The following is a 23171-nucleotide window of genomic DNA, read 5'->3' as shown; positions in this document are numbered from 1 at the left end:
AGAAATATCAATGTTATTGTAAGTTCTGTAATCACCAATCAGATTTTAAATTGCAAGTCAAATAAAATACTTCTCTTTAACATCGTGCTTCGTGCACACGCCTACTATAGTACTACACATGAATGGAAGTTATTCAAGTCCTCCGATGTAACGTATACACACACAAAAGCATAATGCTTAAATGGTGAGGCTCCGGGCACCACCAGACATTGAATCTGTGGACATTTACCAATATAATATAATTCTTTGTTATATATATATATATATATATATATATATATATATATATATATATATATATATATATATATATATATATATCATTACATTACTTAAATTTAGATACCTAAGCATATTTTTTTTCTCATATTCATTACTGTCGATATGGAGCTTCTGACACTTAAGGGGTCAATATCAACTGAAAAAGTTATTTGTATGTTAGTTTGTTGTTTCGCTACCAGAGCGGCGTTGCTTGTAGCCGCAGAGAGCCTTGCTGGCCTGCGCCCATAAACAAGCAGGAACCCTGGAATTTGATTAGTCGCTTAGTGTACAATGTGATTTTTTCGTTTACATTTTCATAATGGTACGTTGTGCAGCTTACAATTGCAGAAATGGACACAGGAATTCTTCAAGAGAAAATGGAATGGCATTTCACCGGTAAAGCCCGCCACTACCGTTCAGTTATGCCTGCACAGTTAAAACTGTGCAGTCACACTGTGCAGGCTAATCTTCGCCACTAACGATACAGGCCGTTTCCTCAGTCCTCCGTAGCATCCATGGCGTCAGCACACGATGCTCTAGCTGTAATTGACTTGCTTTCGTTTCAAAGTTGACATATATAGGACTAATATTTTTTTATTTCATTAAAAGGGTTAATACTGATTTGTTGTCGTTTAAAGATTGACTTTCTTATGACGTGTTACAATGAATGAAATTCCTTAGTTTACTAATGTCTTCCTGTGCTTCGTTAGAGTTGGTTAGTCTAATTTCATTTCCAAGCGAACTTTCGTGAGATGTAAGCAATGAACAAAAGCATACATATTCCAATATATATATTTTTTTTTGGTCAGAAAGTGGAATATTATTTTGTTCGCATTTTAAAAACGAATTATAGACATGGTAGCCTATTTTTCTTTTACATTATTTTGTCATAATAAATATTTATTCTCATTGAAAAACTGTCTTGAATGTATGGTTTATAACCACGAATAAACATGCATAGGCTCATTCTGTTACGATAGCCTTTGGATTTTACTTGCCAAAGCAAAGACTCATTCATATAGATTTCAATGAAATCTACAAGACATTCAAGAATGATGCTCTCACTTTCAGCCTTCATTATAGACTTATTTTTCCATTGGAAAATGGCAATATTATAAATATATATTATAATGACTTCCGTATCAATTATTAAAAACAAGTGAATCCAATATATCCTCAATTTAGGTATACACACTTGTCAGTTCAATGAAACTCAGCTCAGTATTTTTTATTAGTAGATGTTGTCTGTCCGCGGACAGACACCGAACTGAGCCAAAAAAAGTTGCTTCCACCATATTAAAGTTGCAATGCGCTTGCGCAGCCGTTTGAACTGAGGTGAGGTTCATGGATTGAGATGAGGTATTTACCCACGCCGCCTGCACAGGCCAGAAAAACTGTGCAGGTTGTCCACACTAACGTTCAGTTATAATTGCACAGTCCAACTGTGCAGTTAAAATTGCGCAGGCATAACTGAACGTTAGTGGCGGACTTAAGCAAACCGCAACGAACTCCATTTACCCATAATTCTGCGCAAGTCTTGTTAGCAGCCGGAGACAAGCTTCCTGGTTTACATGCCATCTATGTCCAGCATATTACTGTGGCGTGTAAGTATAATATCGACTTCAATTTTGAATTCAGAGCATCAGTGATCTTACATAAGCAACATAATCCGAAGTAAAATAAAAAAAATCTTGCTCGTTAAAAGTCCAAAGTAGTAATTAAGCCTATAGGTTACTGGTTGCATCAAATCTTGTTACATGAAAATAACGGTATTTTGTCAGTCATTATGAAGCTTTGCAGTGGGTAGGCCTGTAGGATACTGCCTGTGCCATCAGCTCTTCAGTTTTAAACATGCAAAGGTAGCAGTAGAGTTATTTAATAAACTGCGTGGTATCTAACAGGTTTTTTCGACGAAATTCCGAAACGTAGCGCTTGGTGAGAGTTTCTGGACAACGTAAACAAACGGTGGGCAGCAGCTTCTATTGTGCGACTTAAAGTATGAATAGTTGTATTTTTTGTGCAACAAATCTTGGTTTAATAGAATATCACATCTTTATAATAATGATAATTATCATTATAATATAATGTGTTGCCTCAGTGTTTCGTAACTATAGTATAATACCGTGTGTTGACGACAGTGAGTTTCAGATGACCGATAGGAGGTCGGCTTCATGTTATTGTCTATGATTCGGACACAATTTTTAAAATTTGATTTTTTTGAGCAAGGAGCCTAAATAGGTCTGCTTGTATCGGGAGTTTCAACACGCATGCAAGTGAAGGTCATTGCACGATGTGCGACTGTGCAAACATTATTCTTCCTTTTTTTCCATTTAAACGATATTTGCTTACTTATAAGAGCACGTGACGATTGAAACACCAAACCTGCTCGATTTCATGTGGCCTCTGGTAAGTGGGAACCTGCTTGATCGCCATAGTGGAGTCTTTCTTGGGAGGAGGAACGACGCTTGGCGCTTCTGTGTTCACCTTCGGTTTGGATGGAGGGAGGCTGGCGCTGCTGGGGTTTGGGTTACTGACCGTTCCTGTGACGCTCAGTCTGTGCACGGCGCAGAAGTGGTCGTAGGCTTTTTGAGTGAGAGAGAGAAAAAATGGAAGTTAGGGCAAATACAAGAAATAAGAGAATAATATTGCTAACAGATATGATAGTACTAAATCTCTTACATTGGGGTTTGTTTTCGCCTCTTCTAATTAAAACGTTTTATTAGTAAGTATAATGGGTATCTGGGGTTCTTTGTTCCTTCAATTCCATAGCCACTCGGATCACCTCCCTTTCAGCGTCAGTATTATTTTTATTAGGTAGAGACATTCAGTTTAGGGTGAGAGATTGGTATAAGCTGTTTTATAGGAACAGACTAAAGACGTGCAGTATAAGAGGGCATCAAATATCACACACACACACACACACACACACACACATACATACGTGTGATAATAATAATGAAAAAAACTTGGGAGCAGAAGAGCAAAAAAGTTTGCTTGACAAGTTAACGGTAAGAATAGTTGAAACAATCTATATTGCCGTTTGGCAATGGCGATAACGCGGGAGGCCAAGCCTTCAGAACTCATTCTTTGTCGCCTTTTAATTTCCCACGTAATTTATTAAAGATTATAATTTGTTTCAACTCGATGCTGAGTTAGGAATGTATTAGATCACGGTACAGTCATTCCACTGAATTCGGGGGCATCGGAAGCAGAGCAGTTGAAATATCCGCCAATTTGACTGGTCGACTCTTATCTGATTTGCATACAACCATGCCAAAACTCTTACTTTGTGGCGAGAAAAAGATAAAAAGAAATATTATCCTAACAGATATAACAGGGGTCCAGCCGTGAAACCTAACACTCAAAGAAATGACAGTAAAACTAAAGAGATCTTTGTTGCTTGCCTTCCTCAATGGTGATCCTGAGGAAAATAGCGCTGACGTTCTGAGATAAGATAGGCGTTTCTTGCAGCTTGCCTTCCTCATGGTGCAGCTCTGAAAAGGAGTGGAAAATTAATTAAACAAAAATGCAAATAAAAAAAAGAAGTTGACGATTAGGACAATTAGATAAACAGTGACGTATATATATATAAAATGTCCTCTTCATCTTCTCGTTTGCCTCACACTTCTTGTAAACCTTGAATCTGAGTTGGAAATAAACGAGGAAGCTCTCGCTGTGGCATTTTTCAGTCATGAAGACTTTGCTCTATCTTTTGTGGGTTCGAATCCCACCACGAAAGGGAGGACTTCTCTCGGTTCCCGTCGGATTCAAACCTTGTAATAATGAAGTGTATTTTAAAATTGTGACGAAACCTGAAGGTCGCTATAGCTACTTATTAAAGATGAATTTATATCTGTTGAAAATGACAAGTAGTTCATATATATATATATATATATATATATATATATATATATATATCTAATATATATATCCATAAAAATATATTTATGTAAGTTGTATATAGTATATATACATACCTAAATATGTATTATAAATATATATACATATACATCCATATAAATATATTTAGTAAGTGTATATAGTATATATACATACCTTATGTTGTATTTATAAATATATACATATATATATATATAATATATTAAATATGTATATTGTACAGTATATTTATATGCATACATACATTATATATAAACATGCCCATTCTTAGAGTGACCTTTAAGTACCAACCCTCGATTAGGTTGATACTAAAGAGCCTTTTACCTTCTTGCGCAATCTCCTCGAAGTCCGTCGGCTGTTTCTTGATGCTTCGGGCCACCGAGATTTTGCGAACTGGGCCAAGAGGGAAGAGAAATCGTGATCAATTCGGGGCGCAGGATTTGTATGCAATATATATAATATATAATATATATATATTATATATATATATATAGGATTATATCATACATACATACATCCATATATTATATAATAGTAATTATATATATTATATATATATATATTAATATAATGCATATACATGAGGTTGATGTCCACAGGGGAAAAGAAAGACTCAAATTCCTTTTAGCTCAACAGTTTCGTCCTCCACTGACCCTTATCGAGAGCTGTTTATTAACTAGCGCACAAAGTTTATAGTACATTCAAAGTAAAATATAAGAAACAGAAAAATAAAAATAAGCAGTTAGATAAAAATTGGTCATGAAGTACAGGAAAGTCAGTTACTGCAACAACCTATTTAAACTGTTTTACATCCAGTTCGAAGGTTTCAAAACAAAAATATCTGTTAAAACTGTTCATCTAACAATTGAAATATGATCTTAGCGAAAGGACAACATTGCTTAGTTTATATATATTGAAACAATCCTCTTTTTTAAATGATTTATAACCATTCAATGGTTTCACAACGTAGAACAACGTTTCAAACACGTTTACAGTGAAAAGAAGTCTTTGTTTAGTTTGTACTGTCCTTTAACTATATGTAAGAAAAACGGATCTGTCTTAAATACCCCTGAATGATTATTAAAATTGCTGCAATCACTTATGGCAATATTGGCATGCAGCACTTTCAAGTAGACATCTCTCAACATAATTATTCCGTTTCAGCAGCACTCGGGAACAATTCCACAAAATGGCCTCATTACATGATTGCATTGCTACTATCATTTCTCCTGATACTATATTTGTACTGACTTTTTCGCACCTCAATGTTTTCAAAGGAAGGGTTATAGGGTAAGACCAAATTACGTTGGGTTTCTCTAGTTGGTTTAGCATTAGAATAAAAAGATTTACGAGATAATCTAAAACATTCTTGAACGTCTTCATTATTGTATCCGTTTTTTATGGCAATGGTACGGATATGTTTTAACAGATATTTTTGTTTTGAAACCTTCGAACTGGATGTAAATCATTTTAAATAGGTTGTTACGTAACTGACTTTCTTGTACTTCAATGACCAATTTTTATTTAACTGCTTATTTTAATTTTTCTGTTTCTTATATTTTACTTCGAATGTACTATAAACTTTGTGCGCCAGTTAATAAACAGCTCTCGATAAGGGCCAGTGGAGGCCGAAACTGTTGAGCTAAAAGGAAGTTCAGCTTTTCTTTTCCCCTGTGGGCTACAACCTCATATAGCTACCATCGTGAAAAAGGAAGACTAAAACCTCATATATATATATGTGTGTGTATATATGTATATATATATATATATTATATATATATATATATATATATATATATATATATATATATAATTATATATAATATATATATATATAATTTTTTTATCTGAAAGCCTTTCTGGCTGGCAATATTTTTTTTTCGTCTTGTGAAATTTTCGAAAATTAATTATTTATTCCTTTTTTATTTGGAGCTTTATTTTAAACATATTTTAAATATTTTTGATTAAATTATATAAATGGTTGGATGATATTAAAGTCTTACAAAGCCAGAAAAATTTGGATCGTGATTTAGGAAAAGCATTATTTCTATTATTCCTGGAGACCATCTCATGAAAATGATATTGTTAAAATTTAGCACCATAGGAAAATTATGGATCGAGACAAACGCATAGACACAGTGACAGAGTCTTACCATTATAAGCGATGATGTTCACGTTGTCGATGGAGGTGAGGCCTGGCAGTGACACGACCAGGAACTGTGGATAGAGTCCATTTGACACCCAAAAGGTGTCTCTGCGGCTGTGATAATAATAATAGTAATATTAATAATATTATAGCTGTTTCAACGGAATTTAATTTATATAGAATCTGCCTGATATAAATACATGTAAAACAATATCTTAATTCACTTTTTTGTATACTCTCATAGATGACTGCCTGTGCGCTGTCGACACGTCAGAGGGAATAAACCTAAGACAACTGAAATCTCTAGGAAACCTGATACACCAGCTCCTTGCTGTTGAGAAAAAATTGATAAGAAGAACTGAGAAGATTCTATATAAATTAAATGCCGTTGAAACAGCTATAATGTTCAATGCAACTGCCCTCAGAGAAGGCCTCCTTCCTAATATTAATAATATAATGTCTTAATATCATTCTTAATGAACCATGTTTAACAGAGGATCTCCTTCTTAGACAACAATAAAATTCTGCTTAAAAGTTGGATATGACAACGTACTATTGTACATTTCTTAGCGACATCAGCGCGATTGAACGCACTTCTTCCAGTACGTTAATGGAATAATCGTGCGGTACGAGAAACATGCTAAAAACGTAGAGTCAAAAGCAAGTTGTAACTGGTGTATATTTAAAAAAGGTGGGACTGTTACCAGATCCAACCCCGTAATGGGAAATTAACAATATAAATTTTCTATACACGATATCGTTGTCTATAAGATCATTTTCATTGTCCCGCGTTGTTTTCTAGTCAATTCGCATTATTAAACGTGTCTCAGAAAGTGATCGATCGTGCGAGTGCTGCAAACTTCCCCAAACTATCCTATTTTTCAGGATAAATAAGGGTTGAAGAAGCTGGTCATCTTATCACGGCTTTTCTTTTTATCTGTTTAGCATCATCCGCATTTTATTTTTACCTTCTTCAAATTCGTGTGTGCCATTCTAAAGCGTTGATAAGTATATACCTATGGATTATTTGAAAATAAGTTTTTGATCAAGAACATTTCAATACAGAGCATTATTTGAACAATTCTTTACGCTTGGTTTAAATATCATAACCATGAATCAGTCAGTCGAGACGTAACTTTGAGACTGATAAAGAACCTAATATCCAACTTACCCGTCCATGACAGCAGCCGGAGGAAAATTGGGGTCATGACTCGAAGCGTAGATGACCTGGGCGTCCACCATTGCGACCTCGTTCAGCAGATGACTGGAGGAGCAGTTGCAGTACCTGTGCAATGAATACAGGTTGCATGGTTTCAGTAACTATGCAATGGAAACAGTTGTAGTGCGTATGCCTAAGGAGACAGTTATAGTAAACATGCAAAGTGAACAGTGTCAGAGGTGACACAAAAGGAAGACTGTTCTGTACCAAAATAAAAACGGTTGTATTTGAGGAGACCTGCCCCTTCATTTCTTCTTTCTTTCTTTCTTTCTTGAGATCTCCGGCTGAAACCTCTTATGGACAGAGTCAATAGTCCATAAATACACGAAGGCTCCAACGGGAAATCAGCCCGGAGAGAGAGAGAGCGATTCAGTGTAGAGAGTAAAGAACTAGGGCCTTATATTGATCTAACGTATGCCGAGCAGAAACCGAAATCGATAGTATAGAGATATAATAAATTACATGAATGTCTTTCTTAAAATTTTCATTTTTTCGTTAAATATCAATAAATAGATTGGCCAATTAATAATAACAATAAGGTACATATCTGATTCTAATAATAATAGTAAGCTAATATTCATCTTAACGATACCTTACGCTAACAACAATCTCATTACTCATATTGAAATGATTCCATAGGTCTCTCGTGTCACGCTACATTCTGTGATGAATTATGAGACACGCAACCTTTTGCATTACCTGGAATTCATTTACCTACTTCCTCTTCTTCACCGTAATATATTAGAACAGGAGGTTCATATTGAGAAATAAAATTACGTATAAGGGGCCATAGGATACTTTACTGTAAAATCATAGAAGTAAGCAGTATATTATTATCAAATTTTTTTTTCTAATTCAGTTATCCTTTTCGACTAGGTGGTTTTTATAGTGTGGGGTTCCGGGTTGCATCCTGCCTCCTTAGGTTGGAGTCCATCACTTTTCTTACTACGTGCGCTGTTTCTAGTAGCACACTCTTCTGCAGGAATCCTGTAGCTACTTTAGCATCTAGTTTTTCCAGGTTCCTTTACAGGGATCGTGCCTAGTGTCTCTATGATTATGGGTACAATTTCCACTGGCATATCCCATACCCTTCTTATTTCTATTTTCAGGTCTTGGTTTGTCTTGCACAGGCTCTAGTTGAGGGCTTTTGCTACTGAATCATGCCTCATTTTGTACTGGTTCTGTGCAAGTGCCGAACATTCGCTTGCTATGTGGTTTATGGTATCGTTTTCCATATTGCACTTCCTCCATATGGGTGATATTTTATTCACGTTTATCTTTTTCCGAATATATGTTTCTTAGGGCCTGATCTTGTGCCGCTGTTAGCATTTCTTGAGTTTCCCTCTGTAGCCATTGCCATGTTTCATCGCTGGCCAGTTCTTTAGACTGTCTTATACACTGTCCGTGTACTGGTTTGCTGTTCCATCCCTCCGTTCGGTTTGTGATTCTCCTGTCTGTATATTTCTGGGTCTTCGTCTACTTTTATTAGTCCTTCTCCCCATGCACTCCTGAGCCCCTCGCTCTCGATGTTGACGCTGTCCTCTATGCTTAGTAGTTCTCTCTCTTCTTCCTTTCGTGTTATGTGTAGTCTGTCTGTATTTGGTCTTAGGTGTAGTGCTTTGTGTATTGTCATGTGTTTCCTAGTTTTCTGGTCTATTATTATTATTATTATTATTATTATTATTATTATTATTATTATTATTATTATTTTGACGCGTATACATTTATGGTTAGCATGACAAAAGAATATTCATTTACTATGTCGACTTCTTCAGAGCTATGCGGCCACAATATAAAATTAAAGAAAAGCATAGCTAACAGAAAGTTACTTAAACAATTTGATCCAAATAACCTACCACTTTCCTGACAACCATCACAACAGCAGGCCTGCCTCTAGCTTTCTTTAATTGCGTAAGAGATACCATACACCATACACCTCCTCATTGATATACATAGGAACAGTTGTATCCTCGCTTCTCAAAATTTCTAGGGAGGCTTAGAATCACCACGAACCGGAAGTCGAATATTGGGGGGATAATTCTACGTTCTTTTCAGGGCGTTACATAAGAATTGCTCTTCAAAGGGGGATACTATCGTCAGTGTACCTCACACGGTACACTTTAGGCATTACTTTAGATTCTTTGTAGCGTCGTTTTGGCTCCTGGCTGCAACCCTTTCATTCCTCTTACTGTACCTCCGTTCATATTCTCTTTCTCCTTTCTTCCATCTTACTTTCCACTTTCTCCTAATATTTTTTCAACGTGCAACTGCGGGACTTTCCTCCTGTTATGCCTTTAAAATCTTTTACTCTCACTTTCCCTTTTATCGGTGAATGACCTTATGGGGCCCAACGCTTGGCCTTTGGCCGTAATTTCATAATCCAGTTCCATACGAATTTCTATATCTGAAGACAAAATAACGGAAGATTCTTCAACCCCAAGGGACAGGCAAATGTCCACGCACTTACACTGAATAGATTCCCGTCAGGAGGTGATTCGTTCGGAGAAAAAATATATGTGACGTCACGATACTTATCGTGGGATTGCAACGAGAAAATCAAATACTCATCTCTCGGCTTTACAAATATCGAGTAATGCATTCCTAACGAAGGCTATTCTGATGTCATTTGCTTAGTAACCCGAAATAGAATCTAAATGTCATTACGGATAAAAAAGAAAAACTGTCCTTCTCCCACGATACGTAACCCAAGGCCGTCGAGAATCTTTCAACCAACGTTAAATTGATTTTGGATATGAAATACATGAAACACGAGGTTCTCTGAAAGAACGTTTCCTCAGCAGATCAATACCAGAGCTGAATATCCCGCTCTGGTTCGGTGGTTCAGTGCCGTAACTGACTACCAATGTATCTTATTTACACTCGTTTACCCAGGTGGGTCCTGAGTTTTCCTTTTTTACCTGTGCTTCTAGACTCATCCCTTTACATACGTTCGCGGTTTGATTATTATTTGGTGCATGGACCTCTGTAAGCTACATGCTAGAAAACCGGCGACACTGATGGGCCTAAATGCTCGCGAATGTTAAGCCAAAAAGGAAAAAAGAATGAAGAAAATACAGGGTATTTCAAAAGTCTCATGCCACATTCTAGGAACTTGTATCATGAACTACAAATGGAAACATAATTGGACTGGTACCAATTAAAAGCTATAAGTCTCAAGTATTCTTCTGTTTGTTTAATTTTAATTTAATTGATTAGGCTTTATCTAATGTTTTGACTCTTTTCAGATCCAGTAATGTCATTCACTAAACAAGAGATCATTTTGCTTCCTTAGAATACGTTGAAATTGAATAATGGTCACGTGTTCAATGCAAATTTCGAAGGAAGTTTACCAACAAGGCACCGGACAGACGCTCCATTTTGAATTGGCATACGTTGGAGGGGTGACCGTGCCCGGCCAAGAGAACAGGGCGCCCCTCAACTTCAAATGATACCGTTGAACAAGTTCGGCAAGCCGGCTGAAGTTGAGGGGCGTCCTGTTCTCTTTGCCGGGCACACTCACCTCTCCTCCTACAATATTCCACGCTAATTCAGAATGGAACGACTGTCTTGTGCCTGCTTGGTAAACATACGGAATTTGCGTTGCGCACATGGCTATGATTCCGTTTTAGCGTGTTCTAGGAAGAAATGTGGCTTATTTTGTTAACTGAATGACATTATTAAGTTAGATCTAATTCATTAAATTAAATGAACGGAAGAAAACTTGAGACTTTTAGCTTTTAAATAGTACCAGTCAATCATGCTACCATTTGTAGTTCATGATACAAGAGTCCTTAGAATGTGACATAGACTTTTGAAACAGCCTTTTACTATACTGCAGATATTGGTAGTTCTATCTGCTCTTTAACGAATTCAAATTTTCGGGAGAGGTATAAACTAATAATAGTGCCAACTTGCCATGCAGAGACCGTCGAGACGTGCAACCTAATGTCTTTATCTAGCCCAGACCAAAAGCACTTTTAAAAATGAATCAGGAAGAAAAAATTGAATGTCAGTGTCTTTCGACATACTTTGAGTGTCGGGCCCTATAGGATGCCGAAGCAGTTGTTACGGCCCTGGACAAGGACTTAAAGCCACGGACACAAGATGCTCTGCCGCAGGTCCCGCTGAGGCCAAATCTCTCTCCGTCCTCTGAATTCGGATTTCCCGTGGGAGGTGTTTGAGGCGCGGACGACGGCGGGAAGGTGTCGCTTTCGCTGATGCTAGAAAGTGAAGCCCCTGAACAATGGGAAGAAGATGTCTTGTTTGAAAGGGCGCCCTTGCTTGGCTGAACCTTTTTTGTTATTATCATTAGTATTTGAAAGGAGGTGACCCTCTTTGAAGCATGTTGTGTAAAAAGAGGGGCTGCATCAGTAGAACTGGTTTTATACAAGATTTTTTTTCAGTTCTTCATACTATTCTCTTTTCTTCAAGGCCGATATCTGCTAAGAGCTGGCCGTATTACATAATCTAGATTAGGAGAAAGGCAATAGTTCTGAATGTAGTCACTTTTATTCTGGTACACACAGGCAGAAGTTAAACATGGCGTGATAAAACCTAGTAGAGTTTCAGGTTAGCATGTATTGCTTTTCCCCTTATCCAGAGTATGAAGTACATCGGCCAGCTCTTAGCGGATATCAGCCTTTAATAAAACAAAAAGTATAATTAGTAACAGAACATATTATTATTGTTATTATTAGTAGTGTTGTTGTTATCGAGATTTCGCGTTATGAGGCCCTTAACCCAGTGTTCATGCTTAATACAGCATGAACTCACCTGACAGTAGTTCCTCGCTGGATTCTATCTCCTCCGCACACTCCTGGCTGATGCTCCTGGCGAGCCTGGGATGGTGACGGTGGTGATGCTGCTGTTGTTGTTGTGGTTGCTTATTCCTGTTCTCTTGGCACTCTTCTTCTTCTTCCTCTCCCACCTCCTCGAGCTGCTGCTCCGCCGGGAGAGTGCCAAAGGTCGTGAGCCGACTGACCGAGCGCGAAGGAGGCCTGGACGCAGACGGGGTGTTTGTCCTTCAGAGGAATATAAAGGATGATAACAGATTCTCATCACATATTCAACTTGAGGAAATGATAGTTCATTTTTTTTTCAGACAGCTCGGACAGAAAGAAAGAGAAAAATTATATTGTGTATGTCTAGGTATCATTTCCTACGAGCGACTAAGATATACATTTATAGCATTTCTATCTGTTGGCTTTGGACTTTACCCTAAAATTTGATTGTGTACTTGATATAAAAACGTCTTTTCATTGATCACACACGTTATTTATGTAATATATAATATATATATATATATATATATATATATATATATTATAATTATATAATATATATATACACGTATATGTATAATATGTGTACAGAATAGACATTTTTATCACATCACAGCGAAATTTTATACATAAATTTTAAGCTACAAAAGTCGTTTCATATCCAATTCGCGATACTTCGGGAATGTCACCGAAGGGGAATCACTTTTAATTCTTCTTCGGTGTTATTCCTGAAGTAGCGCGATCTGAGTTAAACAACATTTGTAGCGTAATGGTTGCATATAATATACATAAGTATGTGTGTGTGTGTTTGTGAATGATCCCTTGTTGAGTCGGAATGCATTTCATGCCTCACCTTGGTGTGACGATGGGAGTTCCAGGCCTAGACGCCGATGCCTGACTCGAGCTTAATTTCCTGGCTGACGAACGTGGATGATCCACCGGCACTGCGGAGGCCAGGACTGTGCAAGTCATGCACAGTCATCCATGTATCGTTCTTCCAATATGGGGTTCGAGCCTCTTTATCCTCTCACATCAGTCGGTTCTACACCAGACTCGATCCCTATTGCACAGGATTCAGATACTCAGCTGCTGGGCCCATTATCTAAAAGTGCGTAGGAAGTCTTTTGTTGTTCTTCTTGGCGCCCTTCCGGTAATGGACTCCAAAGGAAAGTCCTCTCTCTCAAAGCCTTAGCCAACCATTCATCTTTATATCAACGGGTTTTACCTAAAGGGACACAGAACAAAATTAGCGCTGGCATTATATCACTGAGGTAACAAGCGAAGAGTTACCCGAGATCAACTACAAAATAAGACATCTTTCTGATAAGAGGGAAATATGATCTAGAGTAACAGAAATAATTGACTTGGTAATCATTTATTTAAAAAAAAAAAATTTACTTCATGCAAGTATAATGGGTAAGGGGTTATTTTATCTCCCCGAAAGAAAAGTTGACCTGATCTGTTTTTTTTTTTGTTACGTGATCATGAGGTTAAGAACGGACGGATCTGAGACATATGAAAAGTTAAGTCGGCTGAGAAAGAGAGTATTGCAGCTCTATCAATTCAGCCAGATGAAGATAAGAGATATAAAAAAAATTAAGGGAGAAAGAAGCTTGAACCATATAGTCGCCTCTTATGAGACAGAGGGTTACAGAAGTTAATGTTTATAACTTGGCTTTAGACAGCACTGAATGCGTGTTAGGTAAAAAGCAAATGAACAGGTGATTAAAATAAAGTATATCTTAGTTTAACCAGACCACTGAGCTGATTAACAGCCCTCCTAAGGCTGGCCCGAAGGATTAGACATTTTTACGTGGCTAGGAACCAATTGGTCACCTAGTAACGGGACCTACAGCTTATTGTGGGATCCGAACAACATTATATCGAGAAATGAATTTCTATCGCCAGAAATAAATTCCTCTGATTCCGCGTTGGCCGAGCCCAGAATCGAACTTAGCACCACCGGATTGGTAGCCGAGCGCGAAAACCACTCATCCAATGAGGAACTATGAACAGATGGTACAGTACCTCGATCCAGTAATGGTATATTTACTCCAAGACCAATTTCACGACAAAGGCTCTAGAGTTATGTACTCTAGAGTCTTCCCAGAGAGTAGGTTTTAATGAAAAGGGACCTTTGCTCATAAAAGATATGAAAATAATCCCGTGGGGTGTTAGTGACATCATGACACCTCATGCAGTGCACTGCAGGCTTGACCTAAGGTTCTTTGCAGCGCCCATTCCGTCCCTAGCTGCAACCCCTTTCATTCCTTTTACTGTACCTCCGTTCGTACTCTCTCCTTCCATTCTACTTTCCATCCTCTCAACAACTGTTACAACATTATTTCCAACGCTGAATGACCTCATAGGTCCCAGCGATTGACCTTTGATGGAAATTTTATAATCCGGTTCCAGTTTCAATAGTAATATGTTGAATCCAACCTCCAGTTCATCACAAAGACCTGGGTGTAACGTATTCTAGACCTCCCCAGATAGCAGTCATAAACGATATGAAAATAATGACGCACGAGAATATCTAAGCATGATTGCACTTTTGATTCTCTTATAAAAATGGCAGGACATCGTTGCTGTGTCTGCTCGAGAACAGATAATGGGACACGAATGTCACGCGAGGAACTGAATTGGCTTTTTACAATATTCATGTGCTGCGTTGGACGACTAATTTGGCGTCTGAGACAAGAACTCCCACACGCAGGCGGCAATTTATTCTCTTCTTTTTATCGCATACATGCATACATACATATACACACGTTCCAGCGCAAAGGCATACCCACAAATGCAGATATATATATATATATATATATATATATATATATATATATATATATACATACATATATATATATATATATTATATATATATATATATATATATATATATATATATATACTATATGAGGGGAGTTGAGATCAAGATACACTCTATAAATATTAATCATTAATGCCTTTGCTCTGCTACGGATGTCTGTCGTTAAACATTAATGTTTATTTATTTATTTATTTATTTTTTACATTTTTCTAAGGATGCCCAATAAAAGATCGGTTCTAAGCCACGTAATATTTTCATTTTACCTAATTCTCATAAGTGCAATTTTCTTTGTATTTGCGTTTTCTGTAACTAAAGCGATCTTTCCTCTTCAACCCTGTAGGGGGTTAGTGCCGTCAGTTGACCTCATGCGGTGCACTGTAGGCATTACTTAAAGTTCTTTGCAGTGTGCCTTCGGCCCCTAGCTGCAAACACTTTCGTTCCTTTTACTGTACCTCCGTTCATATTCTCTGTCTTCATCTTACTTCCCACCCTCTCCTAATCCTTGATTCATAGTGCAGTTGCTTTGAGGTTTTCCTCCTGTTACACCTTTCAAAAATTTTTACTGTCGATTCCATTTCAGCTCTGAATCACCTCATAGGTCCCAGTGCTTGGCCTTTGGCCTCAATTCTATATTCAACCCATTCTTCTTCAAGCACCAGGGCTTTGTCTTCCCTCGGGAACGAGCTTCTTTCGTTTCATGTTTTCTTCCCCTTCCTCACGATGCCAGATAACTCAAAAATCAATCAGTCAATCAATCAAGCAGGCTTTGACCAGGCAGGAGATGTATGTTGCAGTTCAGAAGCGTCCGTGAAAAGAAAAAGTGCTCGTTGCGTGACAAATCAGTGTGATATATTTGATTTTTTCTTTATTTTGTCAACGAGAACAACTGCAACGCAGTCACAGCTGCGAGTTCGTTAGTTTGTCGGCATCGATCGGTGGGAAGTGGTTGCCAGCGAGAGCAGTCAGAGAGTCCGGACGCTTTAATAATGAAGACACCCTATATCTGCTCCCTTTCATCAGACCTGTTGCTTTCTTCGTCCTCCTTGGGACGCTCAAAAGAGGTCCGAGTCCTCTGCTTTTCTCTCGTTCAAGGCGAAGGGACGGGTCTGTCTCCTCTGCCAAGGTTAGGCCTTCCGTTTCTCGTTCACTTTATTTTTCTCTTTTTTATTCGGTAGTCTTTTTTTTATTATTTGTTTTTCACTTTCATGCATGAAGTCTTACGTCCTTTGAATGATAGGTTACATTCTCCAAACAACTTACTTTTAGCGTTTCTGCAGTTAGGGGAGGGGGTAACCTAATGTCCATATATGGGCCACAGACAAAAGATGATTTGTTTTTCATTCTGAGGGTACCGAGATAGGCAAAACTGACGGAATCACGTTTGATTCCTGACAAGACTGGTGCAAATGGTCCCCACCTCATTCTTGGATGATGAAGGTGCCTTGTAAGAAGAGTTAGCTTGAAAGATTCAGATGATCAACTTGAAAGCGCACTTCCAGCTGAATGTACGCAGACTAATAATTTAACTAGAAAAAGTTATAATAGCACGGTATTACAGGTCAAGTATAAATCTACTGGGTAAGTATGTCAACCAATGTAATCAGATAGTATACGTGCGACTGCGTTCGCCCAGAATCCGAGTGAAGGTCACGAGTACGCAAGTTAACCGGTTTGATCAGACGTTCCAAACCATTCACTTCTAAAAGGTCTTTCATATCTTGGGCGTTTCCTGAATCCTTGATAACTCTTCTCCGAAAAAAGGCTGCGTTTTTATCGCTTGAAAAGGAAATTCCATAGCAGAAGTTCGGGCAGTGAATGAGTTTCATTTAGTCAATTCGGCCGAGCTCGATATCTTTAATAAAAAAACATAAAAATTTTGTTTTTAAACATTATTCTGTTATAGAATACACTAAAAAGTAAAAAAAATATTTGAGACACACCAGGATTTTCTGACAATTAATCATGTCTACAAAAATAGAAGCCTGTGTCCCAAGCGTGGAAAGGAATGCTTCAAGAAAAGAAATGTTTTTTTTCTTGTGGCATTCCCTTCCATATTTGGGGCCCAGTTTTTTACTTTTGTAGACATGATTAATTGTCAGAAAATCTTGCTGTCTCAAAAATTATTTTGTGCTTTTTAGTGGATTTTAATAGAGAAATGTTTTAAAAAAATTTGAGATTGTTTTATTTTATACTTTTATATTTTGACAGAAATTGTTAGAGATTTGTGACTGCAGTTAATGAAACTGATATCCATTTACGGGGGAGGGTGAGGGAAGGGGATAGAATATGGGAGAGGGAAGGGGGAGGGGAGGAGAGGAAAATGGGAAGGGGATGTGGGGGGAAAAAGGAGGGGAGGGATGGAGGAAGAGGTAGGGGAGGGGGAGGACACAGCTAAATCAACACTTGATGTGTGCTGGGGAAAGGGGATGGACGAGGGAAGGTTATGTAGAAGATAGATTCTACAGAGTCGAAGAAGTGAAAAATCCAAAAGGTTTCATACTAATTCTGACTGAGAAAGGTCACTAGAGGTCACTGCTGACCTCCTGATCATGTTGTGAGGTTGTATTATCACCGAAATTGAGTAGCCATGCAAAATTTCAAGTCCCATCAGACGAAGGGAACAGGTCGAAAATTGAGTTGCAAGATTTGACCCAAACAGACAGACAGACAGACAGACGGAGAAGTCAAGTTAAATAAAAGCATGTAATAAAAAAGTACATTCCGAAAAGTGCACAATAGAATAACCCTCAAAAATGCCTTAGAATGACACTCTGGAACTATACTCTAGAATGTCTCTTAGAGAAATCTTTATAATGCCACTCTGGAATTATACTTTGGAATAGCACTGGAATAATCTTAAGGATGACACTTTAGATTTATACTCTGGAATGAATGACAGTGTGGAATGGTACTTCAAAATTAAACCCAAGAATAATAGAGGCCTTCCCCGCTGTGGGAGGAGGTGTAGGGACGTAAGTGTACCTCACGTGGTGCACTGTAGGCGTTACTTAAGGTTCTTTGCAGCATCCCTTCAGCCCCTAGCTGCGACCTTTTCTTCGCTTTCCTTCTACCTCAGTTCATCTCTTTCTTCCATCTTCCTCTCCACTACCCTCTCCCAAGAACTGCGTCAACAATATTTCCAGTGCAGAATGGTCTCATAGGCAAGTGAGGACCAGTTAAGAACAAGGAAATTTGCAAGTCACAATTGTTAAAACAAAACAGAAGACCGCCGTTCGTACCTTCAAAGCGCGCAGGAGGGTGTTCATGTACTCTTCAGAATTGTACGTTCTCAAGGACGTGCACGCACGTACACTGACATGTACACTCATGTTTGCGTGTGAGCATGCGAAGACAATACTTTTTTGTCAATAAAAGAGTCCGTCCGCTTTCACTGAAGTCACTACATTTAAAATCCGTACTTTAAAGTGCCACCGCTGTGCACTTTTTCTAATGATATCCGCCGTATGGGGATAGTGCCGTCAGTGCACCACCAACGGTGGACTGTAAACATTACTTAAAGTTCTTTGCGGAGTCCTTTACACCTCTAGCTGAAACCTCTTTCATTCTTTTTGCTGTACTTCCATTCTTATTATCTTTCTTCCTTTTTTACTTTCCGCCCTCTCCTAACAATCGTTTCATCGTGCAGCTGCTCTGAGGTTTTTCTCTTGTTACGCTTTCAAAAATGGCTTTGTTCTCAATTTCACTTTCAGCGAAGAATGACCTCATAGGCCCCAGCTCTAAGCCGTAAGCCTGAATTTTATATTCCACTCAGTTCCATTATTAACATATCAACTTGTCTGTACTTATGGCATGTATGTATTTCAATAAGTCTATCTTCCAGGTATAAATGACCACTTCTGGAATAACAACAACAGTATCTCGAACAGGAACGAAATAAATAAGGCAACAACAGCGACAAGAAAGGAAGAACGGACACGTCAGAACGACGCCTCAGAGAGACGTAATCTGTCATGTAACGAAGGTGCGTTCAGTAAGGCCTTACGCCACAACAGGTCTGTAATTAAACCAAGGGCGTGAATCGCTCTTTTTAGTTATTTTATTCTGGAACTGTTCTTGCTTTTTTATTTTTTTTTTATTTTACTCATATTTTTTACCCGTATTTCATGACAGCACTTTTCTCTCCAGTCTGCTTTTTCTTTTACCAGTGTGTTTTGTTCGACCATTAATAATATTAATAATAACAATAATAATAAATTTACTCTCACATCAATGCGGATTTTTGTTCACTATTTTAGTGACCCATGTGATGATGAAGTTTTTATAAATAATAATAATGATAATAATAATAATAATAATAATAATAATAATAATAATAATAATAATAATAATAATAATAATTATTATTATTATTATTATTATTATTATTATCATTATTATTATTATTATTATTATTATTATTATTATTATTATTATTATTATTATTATTCGCTTTTAAAGTTTCGGGAGTGGAACTAATTTACTAACGAAAATCAAATGAACCATCTGGTTTTACAAGGCAATCAACAGTATGAACAATGTAATTGTTCCTAATAAAATTGGGAGTACGTGACTCGACGCATGTAATGAGAAACCAACATTATTACCTTCCGTGACCCCACCCACCACTTTTTTTTTTCTTAATTAACCTACATCTCAGAAGTTGCCTTAGGCGATCGAAGTGTGGAGTCTACTTTGTCGTGTGTCTTTGATATCTGGGTCCAGGTTAGAGGCTTTCAATGAGAGTAACCAGCACATTTGACCTCTTGGTCCACGAATGAGGGTTAATGGTGTCCTTCAATAAGAAAAAGAAGAGTAATTCTACAAATGTTTCATATAGTGCAACTGCTAGGTCTTCCTCCTGTTACGCTTCTAATACCTTCTTGACGTTTTTTCTGTTTCAGCGATGAAAGACCTCTTTGGTTCCAGCGCTTGGCCTTTGGCCTGGGTTTTATATTCTAACTCCAAGAAGGGGAAGGAAAAAGAATTCCGAATAAACGATTGGTACGAAAATCGCGACAGCAACCACCACAGAAACATTTCGAAAAATTTTTTTTAGAAAGGACTTTTTATGTATGTGTGGAACTCCCTAGAATGACGTGTGTATCCACGATCTCTTCGTCAGCGTTGCAATGTATGTGCGAGCGACCTACAACCAATTTGTCCATACTGGCGGAGAATGCGCCTCCCGATATGGATTACTAATAACTAACTTCTCCTCCGACCGTTGTTATGTGAGTGCGAACTCCTTAGATTTCAGCCGGTGTGGGGGCGTTGAGCACAGGCTTGGAGTCATGCAAATGTAATTAATTACACAGTTCTAAGGTATTTTTAACTGTCATTCTTTATTTCTATCTATTGGTCATTGTAATTGCAATTAAATTTTTCAATTTTTTTTATAAGTTTGAGTATTGTATTTAAGTTTTATTTTCTTATAAACCTTATATTTTTAAACCAAGTAAAGATACAGTTTATTTGGGCATATCATAGGATGAGAATTATTCATGTTAACGTGAATTTCTTTTGGTCTATAATTTTAAAAATGTATTTGCACTAAAGCTTTTACAAGTTGCAATTACAATTGTTGCATAAATTGATTTTAAAAGGAGACCAAACTCTTTGCAACAATCCGCATTTATGTTTGTTTTTTCCATGGGAATAGGTGTACGAATTATAATTGCGTAACAATTAGGATATATGTATTTGTAACTGTCATTAAAATTTTGAATGATTAAAAGGGAGTCATTATAATTATAATTGTATTTTATATTTTTTTCCATCCTTGTAACTGTAGCTGTAATTGTAATTTAATAATAGGGCAGGCAAAACAGGACTTAAAGCATATTAGGTTTGTAATTTACTTCAAGCCTAGTTGATTATATACCTCTCGCTAAGGACGAAGACAGACAGCCCCTTCCTTCTTTTCCCCTAACAACCACGCCGCCACCCCTCCCCCCCCAACCCCAACTCCCTCCCGCTGCTCCCCTGTTACGCATATGCGTATAACCTAGAATTAAGTTACTGCGTAGTCGATGTTACAAGGGTATCGATCGATGTTATAGATAATATATAGTAGGGTATTCTCCATGAATTGTTACTCGTGCGTGATCATGATTGTTATTATATATTGAGCTTTTGAATGATTAATAGTAATCATTAGGTGTTATTATGCTCTTATTGTGAGGGAAATTTTCTTAACAATGATTTATTTATGATTTTAAATTTTGGGTAAAAGTTCCGTAATTTTTTACTATACCTGACTCTTGTCAATTAATTTACGCGAAATTTATTGCTGTCATCATTGAAAAGACGTTGATATAAGTTTCATAATTTCGTAGGAAATGTTATCAGATGCCATAAAGATTTATAACAATTATAACATTTATAACGTTCTTGTTGTTCTTGTTGGGAGGATAGGAAAGCCCTATGAAAAAGCATGAAAAGGTCTGAAAGGGTTTCGCGTTGAGTTAAAGATACAGGAATTTTAGGAAAGGATTATTCATTAGAATTAAAATGAAAAAAAAAAAAATAATAATCTGTATGTTAAACAGTACAGAAAAATTATTTCTAATAGCATATACTACTGTCTCGAGTTTAATTTTCGTCGGTGAAACAATGATGCATTTGACCGTAGATTTTAGCACGTTTTAATTTACTTTAAGTTAGAAATATAATGTTGACAACTTATGTGTGAGTGGAAAATCTTGCACGCGTCCCTAGTAAGCTGGAGGTCGGATCATGCCTTGTCCCAGTGGTTTATTGAACAATGATTGATACTTCCACCTTCATAACACATCACCAGGTTTAATAATATCATTTAGATTTAACAGCCTTTATGTAGATATCCATCAGTTATCAGTTGCTTACCGCCATCTTTCTTTTATATATCAATTTGGACTGAAGATGAACCCAGGGAAGGTTTCGAAAGTTTTTATAAAGTGTTTATGAATTATACACGAACTCAACATTTTTATATATACTATCGTGATAGAGTTATATATATATATATATATATATATATATATATATATATCATATATATATATATATGTTTCTTATTTCTGTTTCCCCTAAAAAGTTTTACTGTTCTTTTCGTGCTTTTGATAATGTGTTAAAATGAAATCTTAGTTACTTTTTTTATGGAATTTTTTGTTATCTTCTTATGTGCGAGATATTTTAGGATTATTTCATTGGGTGTTATTTATTTTATTTATTCATATATTTTTTGTGTGAGTTTGAACGATTTTTGAAATTCATAAATTTAACTAAACACCGAGTTTAACGAATGCTAATTTTTTTTATACTTGACGTGTTTTAACGAACAGCATTTTTCTTAATTGCGAATGCTAACGAGCGCACAATTTTGTTCACGTTAACTAGTCTACATTTTTTCTTTCAGCGACTACTTTCATTCTAAGAGCCTTATTCAGTCATCATTTTGAATCTGTACATATCAATCTATTTATTTATTTGTTTATTAATTTTTTACTTCAGTGATCCTTGGGAATTTTAATCTTATTTGGGAATTTGGAAGAGTTATCGACTTCCTTTAAATCAAATGTGGCAAGCAAGAACGATATTTAGTTGTTATTTTTGAATTTTAAATCCATTTGCGAATCAGGTACCTACTATTGTATGCCATTATCATAATCTATTCTTTTCTGCAATTTTCGTGAATATCACACACGTCAGTGGCTCACTAATAATGATCCGTTGTTCGTAGCAATTTATTATCGTGAGGTTTACTAATGTGTTCGCAGTGTATGAGAGAGAGAGAGAGAAAGGCGGAGGGAGGTGTTCGTGCTTTTATGTTATTTCACCGTGTATGTTTACAAAATCATCGATGATATTTCTCAGAAAACGTTGGGTCAAGGCTGAGTTCGCACTTACATATATGCATACATAAATAAAGATTCAGAATTTATTTTATATATATATATATATATATATATGTAAAATATAAATATATATATATATATATATAATATATATATATATATATATATATATACCGTACATGCTTGTGTGTGCTTGCAC

At 36.8% G+C, this 23171-nt stretch overlaps 1 protein-coding gene and 1 long non-coding RNA gene across 5 annotated transcripts in view; one reads left to right on the top strand and one right to left on the bottom strand.

Moving 5' to 3' along the window:
* LOC135221750 (uncharacterized) overlaps positions 1–23171 on the bottom strand; it is a 36285-nt gene that overhangs the window by 5394 nt on the left and 7720 nt on the right. For all 3 annotated transcript variants that reach the window (XM_064259556.1, XM_064259557.1, XM_064259558.1), the window contains exons 2-9: positions 13161–13532; positions 12300–12547; positions 11555–11762; positions 7479–7592; positions 6315–6421; positions 4486–4554; positions 3666–3755; positions 2644–2843 (exon numbers count right to left, since the gene is read on the bottom strand). In XM_064259556.1, coding sequence (XP_064115626.1) covers positions 2644–2843; positions 3666–3755; positions 4486–4554; positions 6315–6421; positions 7479–7592; positions 11555–11762; positions 12300–12547; positions 13161–13279 — 1155 coding nt within the window. In that variant the 5' untranslated portion in view covers positions 13280–13532. The remainder of the gene's footprint in view (positions 1–2643; positions 2844–3665; positions 3756–4485; positions 4555–6314; positions 6422–7478; positions 7593–11554; positions 11763–12299; positions 12548–13160; positions 13533–23171) is intronic.
* Positions 1359–20170, top strand: LOC135221752 (uncharacterized). Of its 2 annotated transcripts, none has more exons than XR_010316082.1 (3): positions 1359–1865; positions 18979–19150; positions 20039–20170. It is a non-coding gene; the product is annotated as an uncharacterized LOC135221752 (long non-coding RNA). The 2 variants fall into 2 exon arrangements; XR_010316081.1 differs by having other exon boundaries at positions 1368–1865; positions 18979–19119.

The sequence above is a fragment of the Macrobrachium nipponense genome, chromosome 3, assembly GCF_015104395.2.
Source record: "Macrobrachium nipponense isolate FS-2020 chromosome 3, ASM1510439v2, whole genome shotgun sequence".
Lineage (NCBI taxonomy): Eukaryota > Metazoa > Arthropoda > Malacostraca > Decapoda > Palaemonidae > Macrobrachium > Macrobrachium nipponense.
Note: the sequence above shows the minus strand (reverse complement) of the source record. Positions and strands in the feature narration are given on the sequence as shown.